The sequence below is a fragment of the Prionailurus viverrinus genome, chromosome C2 (assembly GCF_022837055.1).
Source record: "Prionailurus viverrinus isolate Anna chromosome C2, UM_Priviv_1.0, whole genome shotgun sequence".
In the NCBI taxonomy this organism is placed as follows: Eukaryota; Metazoa; Chordata; class Mammalia; order Carnivora; family Felidae; genus Prionailurus; species Prionailurus viverrinus.
In genome coordinates this window covers 58,693,173-58,718,543 of record NC_062569.1, presented here as the reverse complement: position 1 = coordinate 58,718,543, position 25,371 = coordinate 58,693,173, and the positions used below count along the sequence as shown (strand labels likewise).

The 25,371-nt window shown below is 40.9% G+C and overlaps 1 protein-coding gene and 1 pseudogene across 1 annotated transcript; one reads left to right on the top strand and one right to left on the bottom strand.

Annotated features, from left to right (window-relative positions):
• Positions 1 to 4,980: 4,980 nt before the first annotated feature.
• On the bottom strand, positions 4,981 to 5,485 carry LOC125175146 (peroxiredoxin-5, mitochondrial-like; annotated as a pseudogene).
• A 14,535-nt stretch (positions 5,486 to 20,020) lies between these two features.
• SLITRK3 (SLIT and NTRK like family member 3) lies at positions 20,021 to 22,960 on the top strand. The gene has a single exon (XM_047875472.1). It carries the CDS (start codon positions 20,021 to 20,023, stop codon positions 22,958 to 22,960), a length of 2,940 nt encoding a protein of 979 aa, XP_047731428.1.
• Positions 22,961 to 25,371: the final 2,411 nt, after the last annotated feature.

Below are 25,371 nucleotides of genomic sequence, written 5' to 3'. Positions count from 1 at the left end.
ATAGTGGCTATTCTAGGGAACTTGCTTTTCATTACCTGAGCCATAGGGGGGATCCGCTGGAACAAGAGTTCCAAAGACTTGGTAAATTTTGAGGATGTTAATCATTGATGAGTAGTAGGAAAACTAAATGTAAATAATATAGAATCCTAGCCGAATCCCCATTCATTCATTCATTCATTCATTCATTTATATAGTAGATACTTTTTTCAAGAAATGTCTAGGTTCTGTGGATATACTATTGAGAAAGACCTCCCTGTCTTGGAACTTATATTTTAATATGGAAAATATACAGTAAGTAAATCATAAAGTTATTGTGAAGCCTCACACTGGCTCTTGCTATTATACACAACACTCAATATTTCTAAAAGAGTACTTAATACCGATATTTTTAATGGCAGTGGGAGTGAACTAATGATGAAAATCCAAGATGTTCCGTCTGATGTTCAAGGCCATCTCTAATACTGCCCCTGCCTCCCCCTGTATAATATTATCTCTTACTGCTCACTCCTGAGATCAATGAAGAAAGCAGTAGCCAATACAAACTAAATGCTTGACTGTACATTATCTTTACTCACCAAAATCAATCTTTCCATCCATCCCTTGAGAAGACTGCCTTATAATGTCAAGTCCCCAAGTCAGATTTCTCCCTCCACTTAAATGCTATACATCTTGGGCATGCCCCTCTCTAATAGCATTTATTTTGATTTATATTTTACTATATACTCATGTTCATAAAAATGCCCATCCTAGTCATTTATTTGACTGGCAACTTTTTGAGGGCAGGGACTATTTCTAACTTGTCTTGATGTCTCAGGCTATTTGGTATACTGTCTTAAACCATTAGGTCTCAATTCACTTCTTATTTTGAATTGTGTTGTATTTGCTGTGTTCAATGGCAGGACATAACATTCAGTACCTGATTCATGTACAAATCTGTTACAAGGGAACACATACAAGTTTATAAGTAGCCTAACATTAGTTTTAGAACAATAATACAAAGAGTAAAGCCGTGGCCTGCGTTATTTCCAATGTAGTTCTGAACTTTTGGATCTTTCAGTTTGCTGAGTAGTTTCAAATATAAACTCCTAGTCAGAACTCTCAAGTTTTCAGACTTTTGTGCATTCCAGCTATAGTAACCTCAAGTCTGGGGAATCTATATTTATATACCTATGCATTCTATTTCCATATAATCACTTCAGCCAATATTTTATGTTCAAAATATAAGAACCAAACTATTCCTCAGGATTTAAAAGTACAACTAAGTGCACAACTGAATGAAACTTGGGAAATTTAACACGTTTAACACTGAAACTATTCAAAGACTTAAACATTCTTTAAATTCAGATTTATTTTTGGCAAGAGATGATCGTCATACTAAGTTATCTAGATAGAAATATTGTGTGAAGGTGCGAAAATCTATCCACATCCAACACATGCATTTTTATAACATAAGCAATTCTGCATGTAGGTGACACATATATGTTATTGTCTACACATACACAACACCCATTCACATGGCATATGAGACCATACAAAACATACATACACAAGATATGTGTTTTTCATCACTAGTGTTTTCATAACTGCACAATATTTTTTTCTGGCCCACAGATATAAAAATCATTCATATTTTATAGGTCTGTTTATGTCTACACCTACAGTAAAAGTAACTTAATATCTAATCCACAGTAGTTAAACAGTTAAATATATTTTTTTTTTCTATTGCCTCTTGAAAGTCGTATCTGGTAAAATCACATGCTAATATGGTTTAGGTTTACTTTCTTCTTTTTTTTTTTTCTCTAACAAAGAAACAAAAGTATTTTGGTGCCGTTATCATGTGTTTCTTTAGACCATTAGTCAGATCATATTTCTATCAATAGACAATGTTCTGCAACGGTTTTATTATATCATGTTGAAAAATGAAAGATTGTGACCTCAAATCCCCATGATCCAGGCAAAAATGAAATGAGTGTATACACATAGGCACAATTCAGGACACAGAACGTTTGGTACACAAAGAATGATCAGACGGGTTCCTACCCAGCACAATTCAAATTCAGTAGTTTCTCTTGCACATACCAGCTCAGCTGCCCACGATCCTTGCTGCTTTTAAATACTACAAAGCAATTTACACTCCAACTGCCGCCTGCTTAAGTTCTTCCTTTTGCGCTCAGAAATGGAAATACTTGGACAGTGAGTGATGCCCTGTTGCAGCTGTTTCCCGAGTCCTTCAGCAACCCACCTCTGAGCCGCGCTGGGTTAAGCCCCGCCGCTCCAAGCTCTTTCTCCCCACCAGCAGGCAACTGGTCGGCCTCTGGGCGGAGAGAACGGGCACCAGGGCGCCATCTGGAGGCGCCTGGAGGCAGCCGCAGCAAACTTAGAACAACTGGGTGGAACAAGAATGTCAGCAAATTCTTTGTTAAAATAAGCATACTGTTTATTTACACTTTCATATATGTATATATATATATATATATATATATATATACATATATATGCTTTATATATATATACACATATATAAGACAAAAATGCAAGAAATCGTCATAAAATGTTCTATTTCTTTCATTCTTCACAATACGGTAAAAACTGTGATCTCATTTATGTACAAATAACGAGATGACAAATTAATCTTATTTCTTTTTGACTCAACTCAAATGAAGATAATTAACACTGGCTACTATCAGAAGTTTCTATGATTTCGATATTTAACAAAAACACAGCTTTCCAAAAGAGAAATCTATGCCTCTGAACTAATACAATGCCAGTGTGTTAAACATGCTCTGCTTTTTTAAAAATTACACACATTACCTCTGGAAATGTTTAGTGTGTTCCTTATCAGTGCATTACACTGACTTGAGTATGATAACAAGAAAAAACAGTTTCGATTATAGTTCATTTGATAAAGTGTTCATAGGACTTAAACATTTCAACAAAAGCTCCTCAAATTAATTTCCCACTAAATACCTCCCTAAGCTTCTTTCCCTTAAAGAGGATAATTTGTATACCTGAATGAGATACAAGCTTAATTAATTAATTGACTAGAGCACTTAAAGGCTTATCTATTGTGATATGCATTTAGAAATGTGATTATTGAGTGTTTCGTTATTCCCGACAGATCAAAATGAACATGATTGCTATTCCCATCCCCCACTCTACCTCACTCCTATGTCCATCATGCATCAAGATTTGGGATGTCATCTTGTCTTTAAAATTAAAATTTGACTTTGAAACTATTTAATAAGGGATCCATTTATTGCGATCGTACATTTTTCCAGACAAATATGGACCAGAGCTTGATGATATTATGTGGGGCCCTTTTGGGAAACAAAAATTCTTAATCACTTCAATTTCAAATCAGTGTTTGGGAAATTCTGACAGGATAAACATAGAAAAATTATTTCATCAATATTTCATCTCAAATGTTTATTTCTATGTGTTTGATACACAAATATATCAGCTTTTCAACATACACCATTATATTCTAAAGAAAAGTAAGATTTTTTTTAAATAGAGACAGTATGTATCAAATACTCAAACTATATTTTTTGTGAGTTTGTAAAATGTGTGAAAACGTATGTGCTGAAAGGATTAAAAAGAATGGTAACTCTTTATGTCTCTATACCCTCAACTCCTAGCACTATGGAATATGAAAACATACGTGTCAACTGATTCCTAAATTATATGACTTATATGTTGCACTATGGTTAGGGTTATATTGAACTTCTTAGAAAGGCAACATGCTCAAATACACAGTTTAAGATTACAAGCAGAATAAATAACATTTGGAAACTTACATATAATAACAAATTAAACACTGACCAAACACAGATATGTCCAACTTTTACAAAGTAAAATGTGATACGTGAACATTTAGATGTAACAGATAAATTAGGGGATAAAGCTCCCCACCACAAATGTTTTGACCTTACAAAATCATTCTTTACATAAAAACTCACCAGAATTTATAGAATGATTTGAATGAAAAATATTCACATGTATAAACATGAAAAAAAGTGAGACATTAATGAGAAGGGTAGACATGTAAACTTTATAGCCAAAGATACTGTTTCTATGCTGATCAGAATAAAAGGCGGAAAATCATAGGAGTTGATGCTACATGCAAAAGAGATGATTAGGTGGCTGGGGCAAGGAGAAGAAGCATCATGGCCATGTGTTGTCCCATGAAAGAGGGTCTAAAATTAGCCTTAAGACATTGAAACAAGAAAAAATATTTTTTAAAAGTGTAAATCTGGGGCGCCTGGGTGGCTCAGTTGGTTAAGCGTCCGACTTCGGCTCAGGTCATGATCTCGTGGTTTGTGAGTTCGAGCCCCGCGTCGGGCTCTGTGCTAACAGCTCAGAGCCTGGAGCCTGCTTTGGATTCTGTGTCTCCCTCTCTCTCTCTGCCCCTCCCCTGCTCATGCTCTGTCTCTCTCTGTCTCAAAAATAAATAAAACATGAAAAAAAAATTAAAAAAAATAAAAGTATAAATCCCCAAATAAGAGTATAACAAAGAAGCAAATTATTTCTATTTTCACAATTTAGCATGTAAAACTCAAAGAAAGCAAAAATAGTCCAAGTCAAAGACCTACATAGGACTAAAGAACTAAAATAACATGGGGACTCTAAATATTTGTCTTTTACTGTGAACTAGGATGAAGAATCTATGTATGTGTTCTATTGCTATAGCAAATTACCACAATCTTTGTAGCTTAAAACAAAGCACACTTATTGTCTCACAATTCCTATAGGTCAGTAATCCAGGCATGACTTAGATGAGTCCTCTGCTCAGTCTCACAAAGTGACAATCTCGGTATCAATTGGGCTGTTTGTTTTAATGTGAACCAGAAATGTTTATTGCAGAAATTTGGCCAAGATTCCTACTGGGTGGCCCCTGTTGCAGTTTGACTGGGGCCCTTCATCTAGGCCTGGGTAGGTAAAATATAAAAGGTTACAAGGAGCATGTCTGAGGCCAGGGCTTCAGAGCTGCAAGATGATGTTAGGGGCCAGGCTGCAAGTGCAGCCTATACCATCTGGCTCCACATGCAGGGACTTCACTATGTCATCCTCTTCTACCATGGAAAACCTCTTAAGCTGGTGTTTTCCAAAGACAGACACCAATGAATTATCTAGTAGCAAATCCATCTCCTTTCCAAAGGCCCCTGTGGGGTCAGACAAGAGCCTAACCTTGTCTCCAAAGTTGTGAGCTCATCCTCACTTTTCAGTCACAAAGACATCATTAAAACTTGACATGCTACTACCTGGACCCCTTGGCCTTCAAAGCCTCAGCTGGCTCCACAAACCCTAGCAGGTGGGTCTTGGAACATTCGGGGGTAAAGGCCTCAGGGATTCCAAACAGCACCCCCTTCATGCTCCTGAACAGCTCTGCCAGGTTCAGTTTGTTCCTAGCCTCCCCTCCTAAAACCTCCACTGAAGGGATGGAATCTCCCACCTCGACTGGGGCCATGGCTGAATTGGCACTGCTGAAACCATAGGCCCTGCCAAGCATCTACTCCCTGAGTCATTGCTGGCCCCCTCCTGTTCCCATTCCCACCCATGCTGCAGATAATGGCAGCTGCCCAGACAAGAACCAAGCCTGCTCAGCCACCAAGAAGGTTCAGCCCAACCAGCAGCATACCCATCCCAGAGACACTGGGCTGTATTCTTATCTGGAGACTTGGTTGGGGAAGAATGTGTTTCTAAATTCAACTAGGCTGTTGGAAGAATTCATTGCCTTGGATTCTTCAAGTTCACCAGGAGAAAGTGTCTTCATTTTAGGGAGGACACTAGTCTGTCTTTTAAGGATGTGCACCTAATTAAGTCAGGCTGACCCAGAACAATCTCCCTTCCAGCTAACTCAAAATCACCGATTTGGGATTCTACATCTGCAAAATCCCTTAACCTTTGCCATTTTCTATTGGGTAAAAAAAGTTACAGGCTCCACCCACACTAAACTATGAAGATGAGATTATGCAAGGATGTGACACATTGGGGATCACCTTAGGTTGTGTCCACAATGGGATCTCTATAAAGACACAAGAGATTTTTTGCTTACCATGCAAAAGCTTAAGTGGAACAGCTTGGGGAGAATGGAAGTGCAAGGACATTTTGTCCCCTTTGGGATCAAGGCAGAGACATGGATATATTTATTATAGGAGTTTTACAGCTGCATAGTTATATCTAACAAAGAAATATAATGAGGAAAATATAGACAAGTCATTTCATCAGGAAGAACACGGAAGCAGAAGGTTGGTACAATGAATTAAAGAGTGATGTCAGGCTCTTGGTCAGGCAGGAATTGGGACAATGAAGAGCATAGAGCCAGCATGGCTGCAATGGCTTTGTGGACTAGACATGTTTGTGTCACCTGGAAGCCTGTCCACAGCCCCTCACACTGAATCATCCATGCTCTGAACTGGCCCAGCCTTACTGGACGAGGAATACATCTGAGCAAAAAGAATACATTCAGAGACTGACCAGAAACTTATGGTCTATGTGGCCCTACTGGAAAAAAAAAATAAGCCTGTTATATTAAATGTTCAGGAATTTGAACTAAAGTAAAAGACAGAAGTTGCCAGTTGGTGGAGAATCCTGCAGCTGAAAGGCCATGTAGCAATTATGAGCTGTATGCTAGCTGATGCAGAGAAAGCAGCTTAGCAGAAGGAAAAAAAAATGGTGCAGACTCAAAAAGAAGTAGAGATTAGAGAGAACATTCACTCATTTAATTCCTCTAATACATTTGTATAGAGTTCCTATTATGCACAGGGTACTGTTCTAGGTGCCAGCAATACTGCAATGAATAAAACAAAGCGCCTGTTCTCATGAAACTTATTCTGGTAGTGGGAGATAGACGGTAAAAATGCATGAGCATATAAATTATATTTCATGAGGAGAGAAAACTGTGGGAATAAAAAATAAAGCACGCCATGAAGTTTAAAAGCAATGGGGGAACTGCTACTTGGGGCAGCCATGGTCAGCAGTGCATGTTTGATGGTGTGTTCTTGGAACAGAAACCTGAATGCACTGCAGTTGCCAGCCAGCCGTGCTGATAACTGTGGAAAGGGTTTGCCGGACAGAGTGCACAGCGGATGCAAAGACTCTGAAATAGGTATGTGCTTGGTGAATCAAAGGAATAGCAACGGGCAGGGGGAGTATGCCTGGTGGAGTGGGAGCAACAAACCAAATGATGGGGTATGAGGTCAGAAATGGAGTGAGCAAAAAGATCCCACTGGGCTTGTGAACCTGGGTCAGAATGCTAGCTTTGGCCCAGAGAGATGGGAAGCCACTAGAGGGTTACTAAAAGATAATAGCAGCCTTACGTTTTTAAGAATCATTCTTGCTGCTGTGGAGAACAGATGGGAAGTGAGGGAGGGAACAGGGAGACCATGTGGACCCTGAGAGATACAAAGTGTGGCCTAATTTCCAATTATGTTCCCCATGAGGTCTGGCTGTACTTGTTTCAGTACTTGAATTTCCGTGAGATAACACTGCAAAGCCTTTTAAAAAAAATACCCCCTTTTCTTAAACTGGATTGCCAAAGACTCTAATGAACGTTAAACATATTCAAGACTTGGGTATTTTGGCTTTTTATGTACTTTGGCATAAGAGCTAAACGGTAGTAGAATTTTAAAAACACATGTTACTTTTTTATAAATGATAGAAAGTGCTTGCACATTGGGGAGTTGATGTCAGACTACTAAATTGTTGAACATAATTATTTTTCCAGGGTGTTGGCTTAAACCCATAGAAAAAAAGGTCAGCTCCCAAAGATAATCCATCTGATCTTTTGTGACATAAATGTTTCAAGAGTTTCTAACTCAATGAATATTCTCATCCAATATCAATAAAATAAATATGATGAAACTTTTATATCTTATGGATGACTATTTTGTTACATTTTGAGTCTTTGAAACTCTGTTGCTTCCCCTATTAGAGACAAAACAATTTTAGAAACAAAACAAAGATTTTATAAAGAACCCATTATTTTTAAATGTTATATCCTCCCAACCCACACCCATACACACACACACACTCATATATGTAACATTTTTTAGATGTGTAAACATATTTTGGCTACTTTTTTATGGCATTTCTAATAAAATGTCACAAAATAAACCATAGAGTGTTTTAATGGGCAGGTGAGGGAAGTTAGCAAACACACTGTCACTGTCTTAATCACATGAAACATTTCACCACGCCACTGTCAATGAACCTATGTAACTAATACAAGAAATTTTAAAAAAGTTTTAGGTCAGACTATCCTTTAAAAATAACAAGGGTACATTAAAATACATGCCCAAATATGCAAATATTCTTTATCTTTTATTTATATTTTTGGTGACACTCTCTAGAAAGTATTTTATATCTTTTGGATGAGGGTGAATTAATAGCATTATAGGTTCCACATTATTTGATAATTTTTGCTGTCATTAAAAAGCAGTGAATGGCATCTTAGCTGTTCCACATATGTTTATTAAATCACATTATTCTTCTTATTTAAAATATTTGTTAAATGTAACATTTGTAATAAATATTTCCCCACTCACCAAATTCTTAAAAAAACAGTACTATTAGAGAAAATAAAATTCAGACCATTCACCTGTGAAAAAAGAGTATTTTGTTGGATATGAAAGGGAAAGGATTGGCACCCATAGAATCAGATATTTTCCTGTGTGAAAATACATAGACAACATCAATTTCAATACTCAAAAGACAGAGTTAGAGATATTAGAGTCACTAAACAGTAATTAACAACACAGAAATGTGCAAGGAGATTTAGATAGAACATTAAAACTAAAAGAAGCTATATCCTAAGTAATTCAGCAGAGTGATACAGATGAGACAGCCAAATTCAAAGAAACTTTACTTCTTTGGATTTAAGTCACCTTAAGAATTGTTAACATTCAGATATATATTCAGTGTTTCATAACATTTTTGTTCTATTCTTAAAATGCAAAGTTGTACATAATATTTCCATTATCTGTGAATTCCAGCATACAATCATATTAAGCTTTTATCTTGTCCCATACTTGGTAAGAAAGAATTTTTCATAAGGTTTTATATTGAAATCAGCCTCATTTAAAAATATTCATTTCATATTCATGTTCTCAAATAGCTTTCAAAAATTCAAAGACCAGGGGAAATTTGATTTGACTTATAAATATCTATGGGTATTGTTTAGGCTTTCTGGCCTCTTTAGCTGATGCCAATACTATTCCTCTTACGATGCTGTAGTTAACTTTAAATTAGTAGATTAAGAGGACACATATACAACTTCAAATGTGGTTCCAAAGGGATTTACATGAAAACTATCTAAATTATTTTAAATATTTCATAAGTAACTTTCAAGCACTATAATATTAACATTTTTTCACTTTAGGGTAGTTACCACAAATTCTATAGTTTCAATTATCTTCTCAATTTAAATGAGTCCTTTTCTAGCTCTCACTTATTTCTTTTTGTTTGAGAGAGAGAGAGAGAGAGAGAGAGAGAGAGAGAGAGAGAGAATATCAAGCAGGCTCCACACCCAGAGTGGAGCCTAATGAGGCAGGGGACTCCATCTCATGACCTATGAGATCATGACCTAAGCCAAACTCAAGAGTCAGTCGTTTAACTGACTGAGCTACCCAGGCACCCAAGCCCTGGCTCATCTCTTGAAGACTGTTTCTACATTTCTACCTGGCAGGTAAGTTTCTCCGTTTGCATGAAAATAAACCTAATTGGAATAAGTAGGAAGTTCATTACCTTAGATTTGTAAGCAAATAAGACTACTTAATGGGAAGTAAAAGAAAATATATTTTTTTAAGTTTGTCTCAAATTTGTTCTACCAATTAGATTTGTCCCAAAACAAAATCAGCTGCCCTGAAATGTACCAAGCTCCACATCACAGGCAATATTAAATCATAGTCTGGGGCGCCTGGGTGGCGCGGTCGGTTAAGCTTCCGGCTTCAGCCAGGTCACGATCTCGTGGTCCGTGAGTTCGAGCCCCGCGTGGGCTCTGGGCTGATGGCTCAGAGCCTGGAGCCTGGTTCCGATTCTGTGTCTCCCTCTCTCTCTGCCCCTCCCCCGTTCATGCTCTGTCTCTCTCTGTCCCAAAAATAAATAAACGTTGAAAAAAAAATTAAAAAAAAAATCATAGTCTGAATAGCAATTTGGCAAAGAACAGTGAAATTGGGATTTGAATATCACATAATTGGTCAGACTAGATAACCTTTCAAGTCCCTCTTAATTCTGAGATTCTATAATGTTATAAAATTATTTTCATTCCCTTTTCTCATCATATATTAAAAGAAGAAAACTCCTTTCACTACTAAAACTTATGTGATTTACCTCTTTCCACTACATATAATATCTATTCATTATTTCCTGATGTATTATTCAATAGTTTAATTCATTTCAACAAATATATTTGATTAATTTCCTCTTATCTTGATCTTTCAAGATTTTTTTCTCAGTAGTTTTAATCTTAACATCTACAATCAATTAATTCCAAATAATTTTAGAAAATCACTTATGAAGGGAACAATAACTTTCCATGCTTAATCCAGACTACAAAAAATTTGGAGGCTTTGTTCATATTAGATAAACTCTGGGAGTTCTAAAATAGTCCACTTAATCTTTGAGATTAAAACACACGTTTACTTCAAAGATAACCTAAATTTTCATTAGGTTGGGAGTTTACAAAGTGCTTCTAAATGTTTTAGTGAAACAAAATAGAAAAGATCAATGTCTAATTGAATACCTTGTAACTACTTCTCTATATTTATAGCTTGTCAATTATAATGATAATGCAGGTATCACAAATATGTTGATTCACTAAATTTTACAAGATGTTTTCAAGAAAACAAAGTTATCGATAGCTTTGGAACTTATGCAAAATATAAAATCTTTCAAACATGTTTCTACTGTGGAGCTAGAGGAAGATTTACAAAAGGAAACATTTATGTAAGTATATAACCTTCAGTCTGTATTGCTTAATCCTTTGAATTCTTGCAATAAACACTAACATTTAATTTCTGTTTTATCATATTTTTATCTGCTTAATTTTTATAGGCTAAATTTTCATTTGCAAAATTGTATTGTGTGAGTAATTGTGTTTTCAATTGTTTCAAAACTGGTATCAAAAGTTGCTCAAATGAAGAAACAATTGGTTTTTTGATAATTATCAAGCATGTAGTTTGTTGGCCTGAAAACTATTTGGAACAAACAAAAAGAGAGAGAGAGAGAGAGGGAGGGAGAGAGAGGGAGAGAGACAGGCTTCATGAATGCTTGTGCAAACACAGATGAATACGATATATAGATGATTTAGGTATGCCATACATAATCATAAATTACTGCAGAGTTTAGAACTTTCTTGGGTGAATGTTCCATAATAAAAGGAGCTCTCTACTATTACTTAAATTAGTATTAAATCTTTCAAAATGTATTTATTTTATTTAAATCAGAGGGAGTAAAATATATACTAGATAAGAAAAAATGTAACTATTGTATTCATTTTATTTTTCTATTTTTTAAAAGTTTATTTATTTATTTTTGAAAGAGAGAGAGAGGGGAGGGGAGGGTAGAGAAAGAGAGGGAAAGAATCCCAAGCAGGCTCTTCACTGCTAACCCAGAGCCCGTTGTGAGGCTTGAACCCACAAACCACGAGATGAAATCAAGAGTCAGATGCTTAACTGACTGAGCCACCCAGGCGCCCCTACTTTATTCATTTTAATACCACTGTCTCTCTTTGGAAAATGACAGAACAGTTCAAAGGAAATTGAGAAATACTGTTGTCCTTGGAACTAAAAATACGTATGTCAAATCAGCAATATAACCATATTTAATTACATTCTGAATGTTATTTCTACATTTTCCTTTCATCCTTTATGCATCACATATAAAGAACACAGTATTTTCATAACAGTTCTTCCTTTTCACAATATAAATTGATTAAAATAAAACTATGGACATGTAAATAAATACCTTTGCAAAATGCACTAAAAAATCACAACAAAGAATCACTCAAAGACCCGTCACAATCATTTAGCCCACAACATTTTTATCTGACCTGAAATATTTGTGTTGGAAGCACTCACTTTTAACTCTGCACCGTTCTAGCTATTCAATCTTCTGTAGCTCCCCAGTACCAACAGACCATAACCAACATCTGCTCAGAGTTAATCTATTAACACATTCAATGTTCTTTGATCAACAAATAACATTGAAAATCAAATGAAATTTAAAAAAAGCTCCAAAAAGTTAAAGAGATTCAGCTATTTCAGGAATGACTTCTTTCAGGGTTACTCTAATAGCCTCCAGCCTTGAGGCTCAGGGGCATGTGTGTGATTTCACACTTGCCCACATAGAATATGGTGTGCTCAGGAGTGATTCTCCTCAAATTGAGCAACCACCTGAAACGGCCAGAAACATCTTTATGACTCATCAGCCTACTGATGTAGCTCATTTCTCCTAAATCAGACTGATTTGTTATAGGGATGACCTTTTTCACAACCTTTCCTGGATATATCTCGTTAAAACTCAATTTTACAGAACTAGTAAGTGAAAAACCCCAAACAAGTGTTCTTCTCTTATCCATGTCTCCACATATATAAAATCCACACAGACGCACTTACTATCCAAGAAAGTACTGAGGATGGATTCAACTCTGGGCCAGCAGATCTGAAAAACTATATTTAAAAGTATAGGTTTTGATATCATGTTGTTTTTGCCACTTTCTAGGTCCCTAGGAGATACCCTACTAATCTAAAAAGTCTTAACACTATTGTGGAGAACAAATTGAAACACTATGTTAAAAAGGACATCTAAATTCACTCTATGCACAACCAACAAACACAGTTGCCATACTGACTTTGGCTAATATATGTGTAAAATCCAAAGAAATTCCACAGGCCCCTGGTTTCCACTCTGACCAGTTCCATCATCTTCTCTCTTTTAATGGAGGCAATACAGACACTAGACTTGTGGTATAATACACATATAAGATAGAGTAACAATGGCATAATATAGTGTATAGTGAATCCATTAAATCAAGGCTAAAATCATACCTCCAGGCCTGTTTCTCAAAGATTTCCACATATGAAAGAGAGTACTCTTTGCCCGGGTTGAGTTAGCTCCTTTGAGAGCTTTTAAAAACAGGGTCGAGGTAGTTTATGTCTACAATTATAAACTAGCTACACAACTTGGCTTGTCTTGGATAATTTTGTTCCATTCACTTCAGTTAGGGATGGCAAGAGATACGAAGATGATTCCTGGGACTACTTTCTATTCAGTTTGAAGTTAGTGGAAGATTGCCCTCTCTCCAACACAGTCGCTGATGAGAAGAATCTATTAAACAGATCTGCGTTGGTTTACACTGCAGACTGAATGGAGCATTAAATGACTGCATTAGTATGACTGCAGTGGGGGTAATGGTCGCCTCCAGTGGGTATATAATGTTGTAATAATACTCTCACATAGGTGCGATAATTGCTCAAGTGTCCTCATTTACTTGGTCACGAAATGGTACCCAGCATCTCCCCAGCAGATGCCCCCCACACCGCCCCTCACCCTAGTTTTATTTCCTCCCTCTTAGCAAGTGTAAACAGATGAGAAAAATATGTGTACTTCCAAAATGTCACCTATGTATCATGAAGCGGGGAGGGGGGGGGGGCACCGCAAATCACTTGGAAACAGCTTCTACGAGGCGTTTAGCGATACCGCCCATCAACACAGCTCAGATGCTCTTAATTTGATGACCCCGCCCGAACCCCTTCGGGCCTGGGCTGTAATTTTCCAAACAGCCACCCCTCATTTGCAAATAAAAGTTAAAATCAATCCACAGACACAGAATGCTGACTTCCTGCCACTCAATTTTACAAGGTTTCTCTTTGTAGAGCTGCCAGATTGTGACCGATAAAGGGGGAGGGGGGGATGAGAGGAGAGAGAGAATGAGAGAGAGCATGAGACAGAGAGAGAGGAGAGAGAGAGAGAAGAGAGATCACTTGCTTCCTTGCTTCCTAAGCAGGGATTTGCCTGCGATGCGCGGCGAGAGGACTGCGGCGGCTGATTTACACAGTTGGCGCGGAGGAGGGGCCGGGGGTGCGGGGGGGGAGGGGGGACAAGCTGGCGGAGGCTCCCGCGATGGGCTGATCTGGGGGCTCCCGAGCGCCTCTCCCTCTGTGCGCGATTTGGGGGCAGCAGCTGATGGATTTGCATTCGGGTTCCAGCTTGGCGTTTCCTATATTGCCTCCTAAAACCCGACCTGGAGCTCCCAGTTTAGGTGCAGACGTTGGTGAGTAACGTGTGATCCGATTTTAGTTATTTCCTAAGCCATTAAAGTGGCACTTTTAAAGCAGGTCAGTCTTAAAAGATGCCGCTGCCGCGAGCGTCTCCTTGGCCTGAAACGTTCCGCGGTCCCCTTCCCCGCCTCCCACCCTCTCCCGCTCGAGATGTGAGGGTGCTTGAATGGTGAGCTGTCAGGGGGGCTCACTCTCTGCCCGCTGGATCGCTTCACCTTCGTGCTTTGCCGGAGATTTCCCCCCGCCCCAGTCGAAGTCGAATTTGGTGTGTACAGCCATACCGTTGTATTTGTATCCTCTTTTTCTCTCTACCCCCGCCCCCCCACCCCCCCACCCCCCCGCGCTTCGCCGTCTGGCCAATGCTGGGATCTGGGATCTAGTCGCCCCCTTCCTGCCTCCTTCCCTCCCCTCCCCAACCCCTTCTCTCATCTACACACCACCCACCCCCACTCCCACCTACCCAAAGGGTCAAGAGCAAAGACACCGGGAGAAGGCAAGGGCTAGTCCCATCTCCCCAGATTCAAGGAGGCCTTGGGCAGGGATTGCACTGAGTGACAACCTTTCAGGAAGCCAGAAAGAGAAAGAAAGAAAAATAAATAAATAAAACCCAGAGACCTAGCCAGGACTCTCGGGGACCACGAAGCTCGACGCTGAACCGAGAGTACCGAGATTTTAAGTGAGAGAACCCAGTCCTAGGACACTCGCGCTGCCTGCCTCCCATCGAGGGTACACAGAACTGTGATCGTGAGCTCCCTGTCACTGGTCTCGTCGCGCTAGGTGAGCGCCCGGCTCTCCCATTGGTATGCAGCGACCATTTCCCTTCGAGTCTCAAAGGTGGAAACATTTAAAAGGATTACAAGCGTGATTTGGTGGCCTTTCTGAAAGTTGGTGGACGGAGGGAGAGGAACTGCAAGCCTACGGCATAATGGATACAATTCAGCCGCCCAGAGAGTTTGCACCTCCCGCTGGGAAGCCCCTCGGAGCTCATCTCGGAGATCTAGAGCGCTCGGCGCGGATAGGTATTCGCCGCCATCCTTTCCTACTTTGCCTAATTGAGACCAGGATTTCTCGCTTGCAGGATGTGCATTATAGAACAGAGTTTGGCCTCGGTGGCTGCTGTTCGTTCACAGGTGCTAGGGGTTTGTTGCATTTTTGAACTGGATCATTTAGTTGTAAGGACAAAGATAGAAGGGAAGGTGCTGGAGACTCACATACCCCCAGACCCTTTCCTGGGGGAGGAAATTGTAAGTAACTCCAACAAATAGGCCAAGTGGCGGAGCGAAGGGCCCCTCCCCCAGTGGGTCGCTCGCTCGTGCGGTAAAAGAAGGAAAACGGCTTGGGGTTTTAATCATTTTCCATTTCTAAACATACCCATTGTGCGTTTTGCCTGGAGACAGCAGATTAGAAAAGGATCTGTAGAAGGCTCAGACCTCTTCAGAAAATGAATGATGCAGCATTTTAATTATTTGTTCTAGGAGAGATCGTTTTGCTTCCATATTGGAATATTTAATCTTAGATATGGAGAGATTAGTGGGCTCGGAGATCGGGCAAAGGGGAGGGGGAGAGAAGAAGGGGACACAGTGGGGAGAAAGGGCTTCTTGTCCTCCCCGTGGACAAATGATGCCCGGCGCTCCCAGCAGGAAACGGGCGACAACGGGCTTCAGGGCCCTTCATCCTCTAACTTTTGGGGCTCTTCCTATCACTCAGACACGCTATACGGAGATAAAGGAAAGGGAAGGGGTGAAATAGCCTTTAGGACATGGACCAGACCAAGAACTTGAGGGGATGTAGTTAAGGAGGGCACGGAGGACGATTGCAGAGATGGTCATTTACCATCATCGAGAGGCTCAGGGAAGCCTCCCTGTTGTTACCCATCGATTTCATCGCATCATGGGTTCCGATATGATCCGTGAAACAGTCACCGCCTCTGCACGTTGGGTACCAAAGGTGGTGTGTGAGGCGGAGGAGGGGGTAGGTTGGCAGCTGGTGAAGGAGATGGGATCGCTCTGGTTCTGAGCTCAGGCTGTCGGTGATGGTCTGTTCGGCGGGGACATGAGAAATAGGGTGGGTCTGGAATATTAAGCGTGTACATATAGTGTTAGAGAATCTTGCCTGCCTGCTTACTAAGTCTGTGATCGTGGTTTCCAATCTTAGCTACTCTGGAGCGGTGGACACTTGTGCGGTCATTTTAAATGCAAAATATCATGGGAATCTCCTAATGACTGACTCTTAAGGAATGTTTTCTTGCATTAAGTGACTGACATATATTTAAAATGGGGAGAACTGATAACATGAGTTGTGTGGTTTTTCCTTAAAGTTTGGTTTTGTAAAAAGCGCTTTAAGAGAAAGCCATCTCTACCCGCTAACTTTGAGTCCTTGGGCAGTTGAGGTTCAATCCAATTCTTTAGCGGCCAGAAAGTCCCTTCCCCAGGAGCTGGGGGGGTGGGGGGGGGGGAGGACACAGGGCAATCGATGCCATTACAGTTCCCGCTAACTAGACACGCTTGCTGCACACTTCCCTCTCTCCAGTTTCCCCACTAAGCTGAATTTCCTCCCAGCAGGTAGGACTGTAGAACCGTCAGTTGAGCCTTCTTAGAAGGTTCGTGTGATCTGGTGGCCCCTCTTCACTGCAAAGTCTTCGCTCAATCACCCCCACCCTCACGACTCCCTACCTTCCTCTTCCCCAAAATATCATGGAGAAACATTTGGACCAAAAACAGCATGTGGGGGGGGGGGAGGCAGGGAGGAGTGAGGAATGAGGAGGGCCGAGGGGGGGCAGAAATATATATATATATATATATATATATATATATATATATATATATCCTGAAATGCTGCCCCCTATCCCCGCGAGGTCTTTCCCAGTGGAAGAAAGTGAAATGTGCCATTGTTACCAAGTGGTCTGCGTTGGCTTGTCTCTGTTTTTAAAAAGGTGGAAGCAAACACATGGCTGTTGAATCCAGGGGAAATCGAAGGCTTTGAGCTGCAGCACAACAAAAGGATTCCTGGTGCAAAGAGATCGAAGCAAAATGCAGGAGACACTCAGTGCAAGTCCCTCAGGCTGCCTGAGCTCTTATTCGGGACACCTAAGCAGAATCAGCTAGATCCAGCTCTTCTCTGGGGACCTGAATTTCCCTTTATCCCCACCTTTGGAAGGGGAATGTCTGTGCTATGAAAAGGATAATTCCAAAGGATAATCTTACTTTTCAACCAGTCTACACCAGAGAGAGGAGCTTTGGAAACCAGAAGAGCAAACCAGTCAGATGATTTCCTTGAGAGTTAAAAACAGTATTTTTTTTTTAAAGGGAAAAAAATGCCCACACCCCTCCCCCTCCACCTTCCCCACCAAAGGAATGTTTCCTTTAGGTTGGCTTCTGCTTCCGTGTTTCTTATTTTGACAATTTGTTAAGTTGATCCCTTCACTTCTTTTCTTGCCCCTTAAACACACACACACTCTCTCTCTCTCTCTCTCTCTCTCTCTCTAGTCAGGGCTTCGTAGTGCTCGCTCCCGACCCAAGCTAAGCGCGTTCCCCTTCTTGGAGCTCATTTTCGTGACGTGGAAAGCCGGATCCAGGGTTACAGCACATATTTAAAAAAAAAAAAAAAAGCCAGCACAAAAGAAGTCCGAGATTCTGCACTGAGATTGAGCCTGCCTTCCTGCCTGCCTCCCTCCCGCCCTTCCTCCCAGTGCCCAATGATGTGCTGCCGGTACCCAGCGAGAGCAGCCACGGCGGCAGCGGCGGCGGCGGCGGCGGCGGCGGCGGCGGCGGCGGCAGCGAAGCTGGAAGCCTGCAGCAGCCCCTTCTCCTCCCTCCTCTATTGAGTGTGCCAAGCGGCAGTTCTGCATTCTAAAGAAGCCCATTGAAAGGCCCATTGCATTCCCAGCACGTCTCAAGCTTGCTGCTTGTATTTTTTCTCTTCGTCTCCCCCACCCACCCCCTCTATCCCCCTTTGCTTCAGCTTCAGCAAAAGGAAGGGAGGGAGAGAGAGAGAATCCTTAAACTCAAGCTTTTTTTTTTTTTTCCTTCCAATGTTAAATACTTAAAAAAAAAAAAAACCTCCTGCAAAATAGGTAAGTCAAAGACATCTGGAGCCTTTCCTACCTAAATCTCAGGGACCTCAGACACAAGAAAAACATTTTAAATTGGTGAAGAAATAACTTAAGTAGATTTTAATATTTTATAAGGGAGACAGGGAAGACTAACTGATACTGCAATGTAGCCTCATCTGCTTTCTGTCTCTCTCTCTCTTTTTTTTCATTTAATTGTTTCTAAAAATTGAGTATTGCATGCCTGAGGCAGATTTCTCTTTGCTTTCTCATGGGTCTTCCTTTCCTTACAGCTGTGTACATTATATGCAAGTTGAATGTGAAGATTTATTCTTTTCACTCTCCCTGTAAATTGTATCATTGTGTTTTCGAAGGGTTGGCAAAATATTTCCTTAATGTATGTATCTTATGTGTGGAGAGAAAATATATGCTAAAAATTCGGGTTTATTTTTGATTAAAAATAATTATTCCAATTTGATATTTCAGTGACTCAGAAAGGGCAATCTAATAAAACTGCATTAATATAATTTATTTAGGTACGCATTTCCATATATTGATGATATAAGGCAAGGAAAGAGAGCCATGGAGGAAGGCTCTGTATTATTAGAATAGTACACATTATTTGTTTCTTCTGATTGGAAAAGAATGATGTCTTTCTTTGAAATGTATTTCATGTGATAGATCAATTATCAGCAGGTAAGAATTGAGGTTTTCACCCTTTCTTGCCTTTAACTACCCAACTGTCTTCTAACCAGCCACCTGCCCGTCCAGCTTTTCACAGGACTCCTCAGCTGATATTGAAGGCACAGATACACATTCCAAACTAAGCTCTGCAAGTGTTTTAATACAGACACTCCCAGGCTCAGCATCCTTTAGCTGTCATTCTCTCTAACTCTGATGACTGCATGGGCCTTTCTTCAGAAAGGCTAATCACTCCTAAAGGGTTTAAATAGCCAAATGATACACTTGTGTAAAAATTATTTAATTAAAGGAGATGTTAAAAATCTGTGCGTGGGCAAAATAAGGTGGGGGGATAATGTGATACTGAGCATACACTATAATTAAGTACACTGTGATCATCTCTGAAGAGAAATCTTAAGTTTTCCAGAGATACCCAACATCGTATACATCTCAACATCTGATAGTGGGCAATGAGCTCATACTTCATCACACTCTAATCTAATAAATTTGTGGTATGCCATGGCTTTTTATGAGTAGAAGCCTATAGTTTAAAGAATACTTATTTCCTGTCAGAATCCCAATCAGTTCTATAATGGGCACCTCTGAAATCAAGGCGAATTTTAACAGGTAAACAGGTGTAATGGCCAAATTACTGCCATTATTACTGAATCTGCCTATATCTAAAAGACATCCCTGTATACCAGTCCCTTGATTGCTATAGGAGGCAATGAAGGCTGCTGTTGTTTGTATGATATGCTCTTTACCAAGTATGGCTTGGTTCAGGAAAAATGCATTGCATGGCACAATATTTCAGAGTCACCCAAGTTTAAATACGGGACATATTAAGCAGGTTGATAGATCATTTCGAGTGCCCGTTTGACAATTACTAAAGTTTTGTATTACTCTTAAAAAGCTCCAAATGTAGGAGTCAGTTAGAATAGTGCATACGAGTGAGTAAAGGCTAAAATCTGCATCTTTATTTCTGTTGCAGTTTTGTAATCAACTACGAACGATGAAATCTTCCATAGCTGAGATGCTTCACAGAGGGAGGATGTTGTGGATAATTCTTCTAAGCACAATTGCTCTAGGATGGACTACCCCGATTCCCCTGATAGAGGACTCAGAGGAAATAGATGAGCCCTGTTTTGATCCATGCTACTGTGAAGTTAAAGAAAGCCTCTTTCATATACATTGTGACAGTAAAGGATTTACAAATATTAGTCAGATTACTGAGTTCTGGTCAAGACCTTTTAAACTGTATCTGCAAAGGAATTCAATGAGGAAATTGTACACCAACAGTTTTCTTCATTTGAATAACGCTGTGTCCATTAACCTTGGGAACAATGCATTGCAGGACATTCAATCAGGAGCTTTCAATGGTCTTAAGATCTTAAAGAGGTTATATCTACATGAGAACAAACTAGACATCTTCAGAAATGACACCTTCCTTGGCTTGGAAAGTCTGGAATATCTGCAGGCAGATTACAATGTCATTAAACGTATTGAGAGTGGGGCATTTCGGAACCTAAGTAAATTGAGAGTTCTGATTTTAAATGACAATCTCATCCCCATGCTTCCGACCAATTTATTTAAGGCTGTCTCCTTAACCCATCTGGACCTACGTGGAAATAGGTTAAAGGTTCTTTTTTACCGAGGAATGCTAGACCACATTGGCAGAAGCCTGATGGAGCTCCAGCTGGAAGAAAATCCCTGGAACTGTACATGTGAGATTGTGCAGCTAAAGAGTTGGCTGGAACGCATTCCTTACACCGCCCTGGTGGGAGACATCACCTGTGAGACCCCCTTCCATTTCCATGGAAAGGATCTCCGAGAAATCAGGAAGACAGAACTCTGCCCCTTGTTGTCTGACTCTGAGGTGGAGGCTAGTTTGGGGATTCCCCACTTGTCATCAAGCAAGGAGAATGCATGGCCGACTAAGCCTTCCTCAATGTTGTCCTCTGTCCATTTCACTGCTTCTTCTGTTGAATACAAGTCCTCAAATAAACAGCCCAAGCCCACCAAACAGCCCCGAACACCAAGGCCACCCTCTACATCCCAAGCTTTATACCCTGGTCCAAACCAACCTCCCATTGCTCCTTACCAGACCAGACCACCCATTCCCATTATATGTCCTACTGGGTGTACCTGTAATTTGCACATCAACGACCTTGGCTTGACTGTCAACTGCAAAGAGCGAGGATTTAATAACATTTCTGAACTTCTTCCAAGGCCATTGAATGCCAAGAAACTTTACCTGAGTAGCAATCTGATTCAGAAAATATACCGTTCTGATTTTTGGAATTTCTCCTCCTTGGATCTCTTGCATCTGGGGAACAATCGTATTTCTTATGTCCAGGATGGGGCCTTCATCAACCTGCCCAACCTAAAGAGCCTCTTTCTCAATGGCAACGATATTGAGAAGCTGACACCAGGCATGTTCCGAGGACTACAGAGTTTGCACTACTTGTACTTTGAGTTCAATGTCATCCGAGAAATCCAGCCTGCAGCCTTCAGCCTCATGCCCAACTTGAAGCTGCTATTCCTCAACAATAACTTGCTGAGGACCCTCCCGACAGATGCCTTTGCAGGCACATCCCTGGCCCGGCTCAACCTGAGAAAGAACTACTTCCTCTACCTTCCTGTGGCTGGCGTCCTAGAACACTTGAATGCCATTGTCCAGATAGACCTCAATGAGAATCCTTGGGACTGTACCTGTGACCTGGTCCCCTTCAAACAGTGGATTGAAACCATCAGCTCAGTCAGCGTGGTGGGTGATGTGCTTTGCAGGAGCCCTGAGAACCTCACCCACCGCGATGTGCGCACCATTGAGCTGGAAGTTCTCTGCCCAGAGATGCTGCACGTCCCACCAGCTGGAGCATCCCCAGCCCAGCCTGGAGAGTCTCACCTTGCTGGGGGGCCAACGAGTGCATCACCTTATGAGTTCTCTCCCCCTGGGGGCCCTGTGCCACTTTCTGTGTTGATTCTCAGCCTGCTGGTTCTTTTCTTTTCAGCAGTCTTTGTTGCTGCAGGCCTCTTTGCCTACGTGCTCCGACGGCGCCGGAAGAAGCTGCCCTTTAGGAGCAAGCGACAAGAAGGGGTGGACCTTACCGGCATCCAGATGCAATGCCACCGGCTGTTTGAGGATGGTGGGGGTGGTGGAGGTGGAAGTGGAGGTGGGGGCCGAGCGACTATTTCGTCCCCAGAGAAGGCCCCTCCTGTGGGCCACGTATATGAGTACATCCCCCACCCAGTGACCCAAATGTGCAACAACCCCATCTATAAGCCTCGTGAGGAGGAGGAGGTGGCTGTTTCATCAGTCCAGGAGTCAGGGAGTGCAGAACGAGGGGGTCCTGGGACACAGCCACCAGGAGTAGGTGAGGTTCTCCTAGGAAGTGAGCAGTTTGCGGAGACACCCAAGGAGAACCACAGCAACTACCGGACCTTGCTGGAAAAAGAAAAGGAGTGGGCCCTGGCAGTGTCCAGCTCCCAGCTCAACACCATAGTGACGGTGAATCATCATCACCCTCACCCTCACCACCCAGCAGTTGGTGGGGTTTCTGGGGTAGTTGCGGGAACTGGGGGAGACTTGGCTGGGTTCCGCCACCATGAGAAGAATGGTGGGGTGGTGCTGTTTCCTCCTGGGGGAGGCTGTGGCGGTGGAAGTATGCTCCTAGACCGAGAGAGGCCACAGCCAGCCCCCTGCACAGTGGGATTCGTGGATTGTCTCTATGGCACAGTGCCCAAATTAAAGGAACTGCACGTCCACCCTCCTGGCATGCAATATCCAGACTTACAGCAGGACGCCAGGCTCAAAGAAACCCTTCTCTTCTCGGCTGGAAAGGGCTTCACAGACCACCAAACCCAAAAAAGTGATTACCTCGAGTTAAGGGCCAAACTTCAAACCAAGCCGGATTACCTCGAAGTCCTGGAGAAGACAACATACAGGTTCTAACGAAAAAAGAAAAATAAATTAGTGCTTTTTTTTTCAAAAGAAAAGGAAAATAAAAGAAATACCCCTTGCTCCCTTTACACTTGTCCCAATAACTCCATTCTCACAAACTTCCCTGCCCTGAACAGGACTGAAACCGCATGATAACTAGAAAATACAGATGTATGCTCTCCCCTCTCAGATGTGATTTGGAGGAAGGGCCATACTCAGATCATTAATCAATGAAGTGCCTTCGCAGACTTTTGCCAGCAAATGTTATCATTATTTTTTTATACTGAAACTTGAGACTTTGACTGTGCCATGTATAAGGTATATTGGGGATCGTTGTATTGATCCTAATTAAGTAAAATTCAACGTGTCTTTTTATTTTCAGTAATTTTTTTTAGTTGTAGTTTCGTTTGACAGGGAGGGGGGAAAACAAATTGACATTTGTGGCTTTCTTTCCTCTTCCCATCATGGCACAGATTCTGTACATGTATTAACAATGCAGTTTGCTGCATGCCTGGAAACTGCAAGACGGGGAGGGAGGGGGCGGGTCTTGCTTGAATGTTCTCACCCACTCTTTTTTCTGTCACACACATACCCACATGCAAATCACCAATCGCTGCACACCATTAGGTCCCTAAACCTGCAGCCTCTTCCTTCTGGTACAGGTACACATACATGCAGACGTATAAACCTGCACATGGATACACACGCGCGCACACACACACACACACACACAAAACACACACAAACATACACACCCCATTCCCTTTTAACACTATCTAATTATTTCGGGTTTGATCCATTCCTCTCCTCTTCATAGCTTCACCTTCCCTTCACCCCTAGTGTACAGCTCTCGCCTACCACCCTGGGAAAGGTCATATTCTAGGTTGTATCCTAATGAAGTGGAGGCCTGGTTTAACAGCCAGAGGCACATACCTAGGGATGAGCACCCTCTTTGTGACACTTCATCCTGATGCCAAGAGTTTTTGGAGACCATCTGCACTTTCTTATATATATATAAATATATATATAATATTAAAAAAAAAAGCAACTGGGTATATATCACTAACAGCTTTGTAGGAAGCACTTTTAATGTTTTCTCTCACACACAAAGATTCAAAAGAAATGTGCATATATTTATTCTGTAATTTCAGTGATTATAAATTGTAAAGGTAATGTTTAATCATTGTATAGTGATTATGCGTCTGGTATAGCTTTCCTAATAAAGAGTTTTTGAAAAATATAATACATTATATATAGAGGACACCAAGCTTGGACCTGAAACCACAGCTATGCCGTGCCTTTTGTGCTCCCAATTTTTTGAACCTTTCTTTTACTTGTTATACAGAAAGCTGGTTTATTAATAAGTTTGATGCACTGTGATGTTGATAAATCTTATAACCCACCACCCCCATCACATGCCAGGATACAGTCGGGACTTAAAAAAATCTGATTTATATAGTTCACTTTTATTTTTGTCTTGAATTATGAATCTCAAACTCACTACCCCAGTGACGCACCGGTTTTCCTAGGCAGGCTGTGACTGGGGGAAAATAGAGTAACTAGATTGCTAAGAAGTATAGGATTATATAGAGGAGGCAATCAAGGATCCATGTACCTTAAAATAGTAAATGACAGAAAGAAAAAGGAAAGTGAAATTGCTATTTTTAAAAACATGAACCAGAATATCACACACACACACACACACACAAACACACACACACCACACACACGCACACACAATCAAAATCTAAGGCCTTGTAGCCAATTTGACTGTCCGAATGCTGTTATCTGTACAAGTGGTCACTGCTATATTTAGTTACTTGGTTTTTTCAGCCACTACTGCAACTGGCCCCAGTCTTGCTTGAACTAAGACAGGAGATGCTGAATGAGGTTTTCTTTCTGTATGATATTAAACTGTATGATGTTTAAAATTAATCTCACAATAACCCAAGTTATTATCCATTTGCATGTGAGCGAAACCAAAGAAAATTGGATTTTTAAGGTGCCAGTGTCTTGTTTGTGGAGGAAACTAAACTGATAAAAAGCAACCTGAGCTTTGAGGCAGGCACTTATCTCATTACGCCAGTAGAGGGCAGCAGAGCTTCAGAGATTCACAGACCCTGTTGCTGCAGAATTACGCAGAGGGGCCAGTATTCTGTTAGTTTTCTCAAGCTGCTCTTAGTAGAAATTATCATTATGTGTTGAATGTAATTCACCACAAGTCACTAATGCCTTACATCACTTTGTTTTTTTCCATTAAAAAGACCAGCAGCTTCTAAAGCTGTGTGACTGATATAAAAACTAAGGCATTGCACTTAAAAAAGCCCCATGAATGTCTAGAAAAACATGTTTATAAGTATCTATCTCTTGATTAGTTATGTATGGGTATCAACACAGGTATACCTAAAAATAAAATTTAAAAA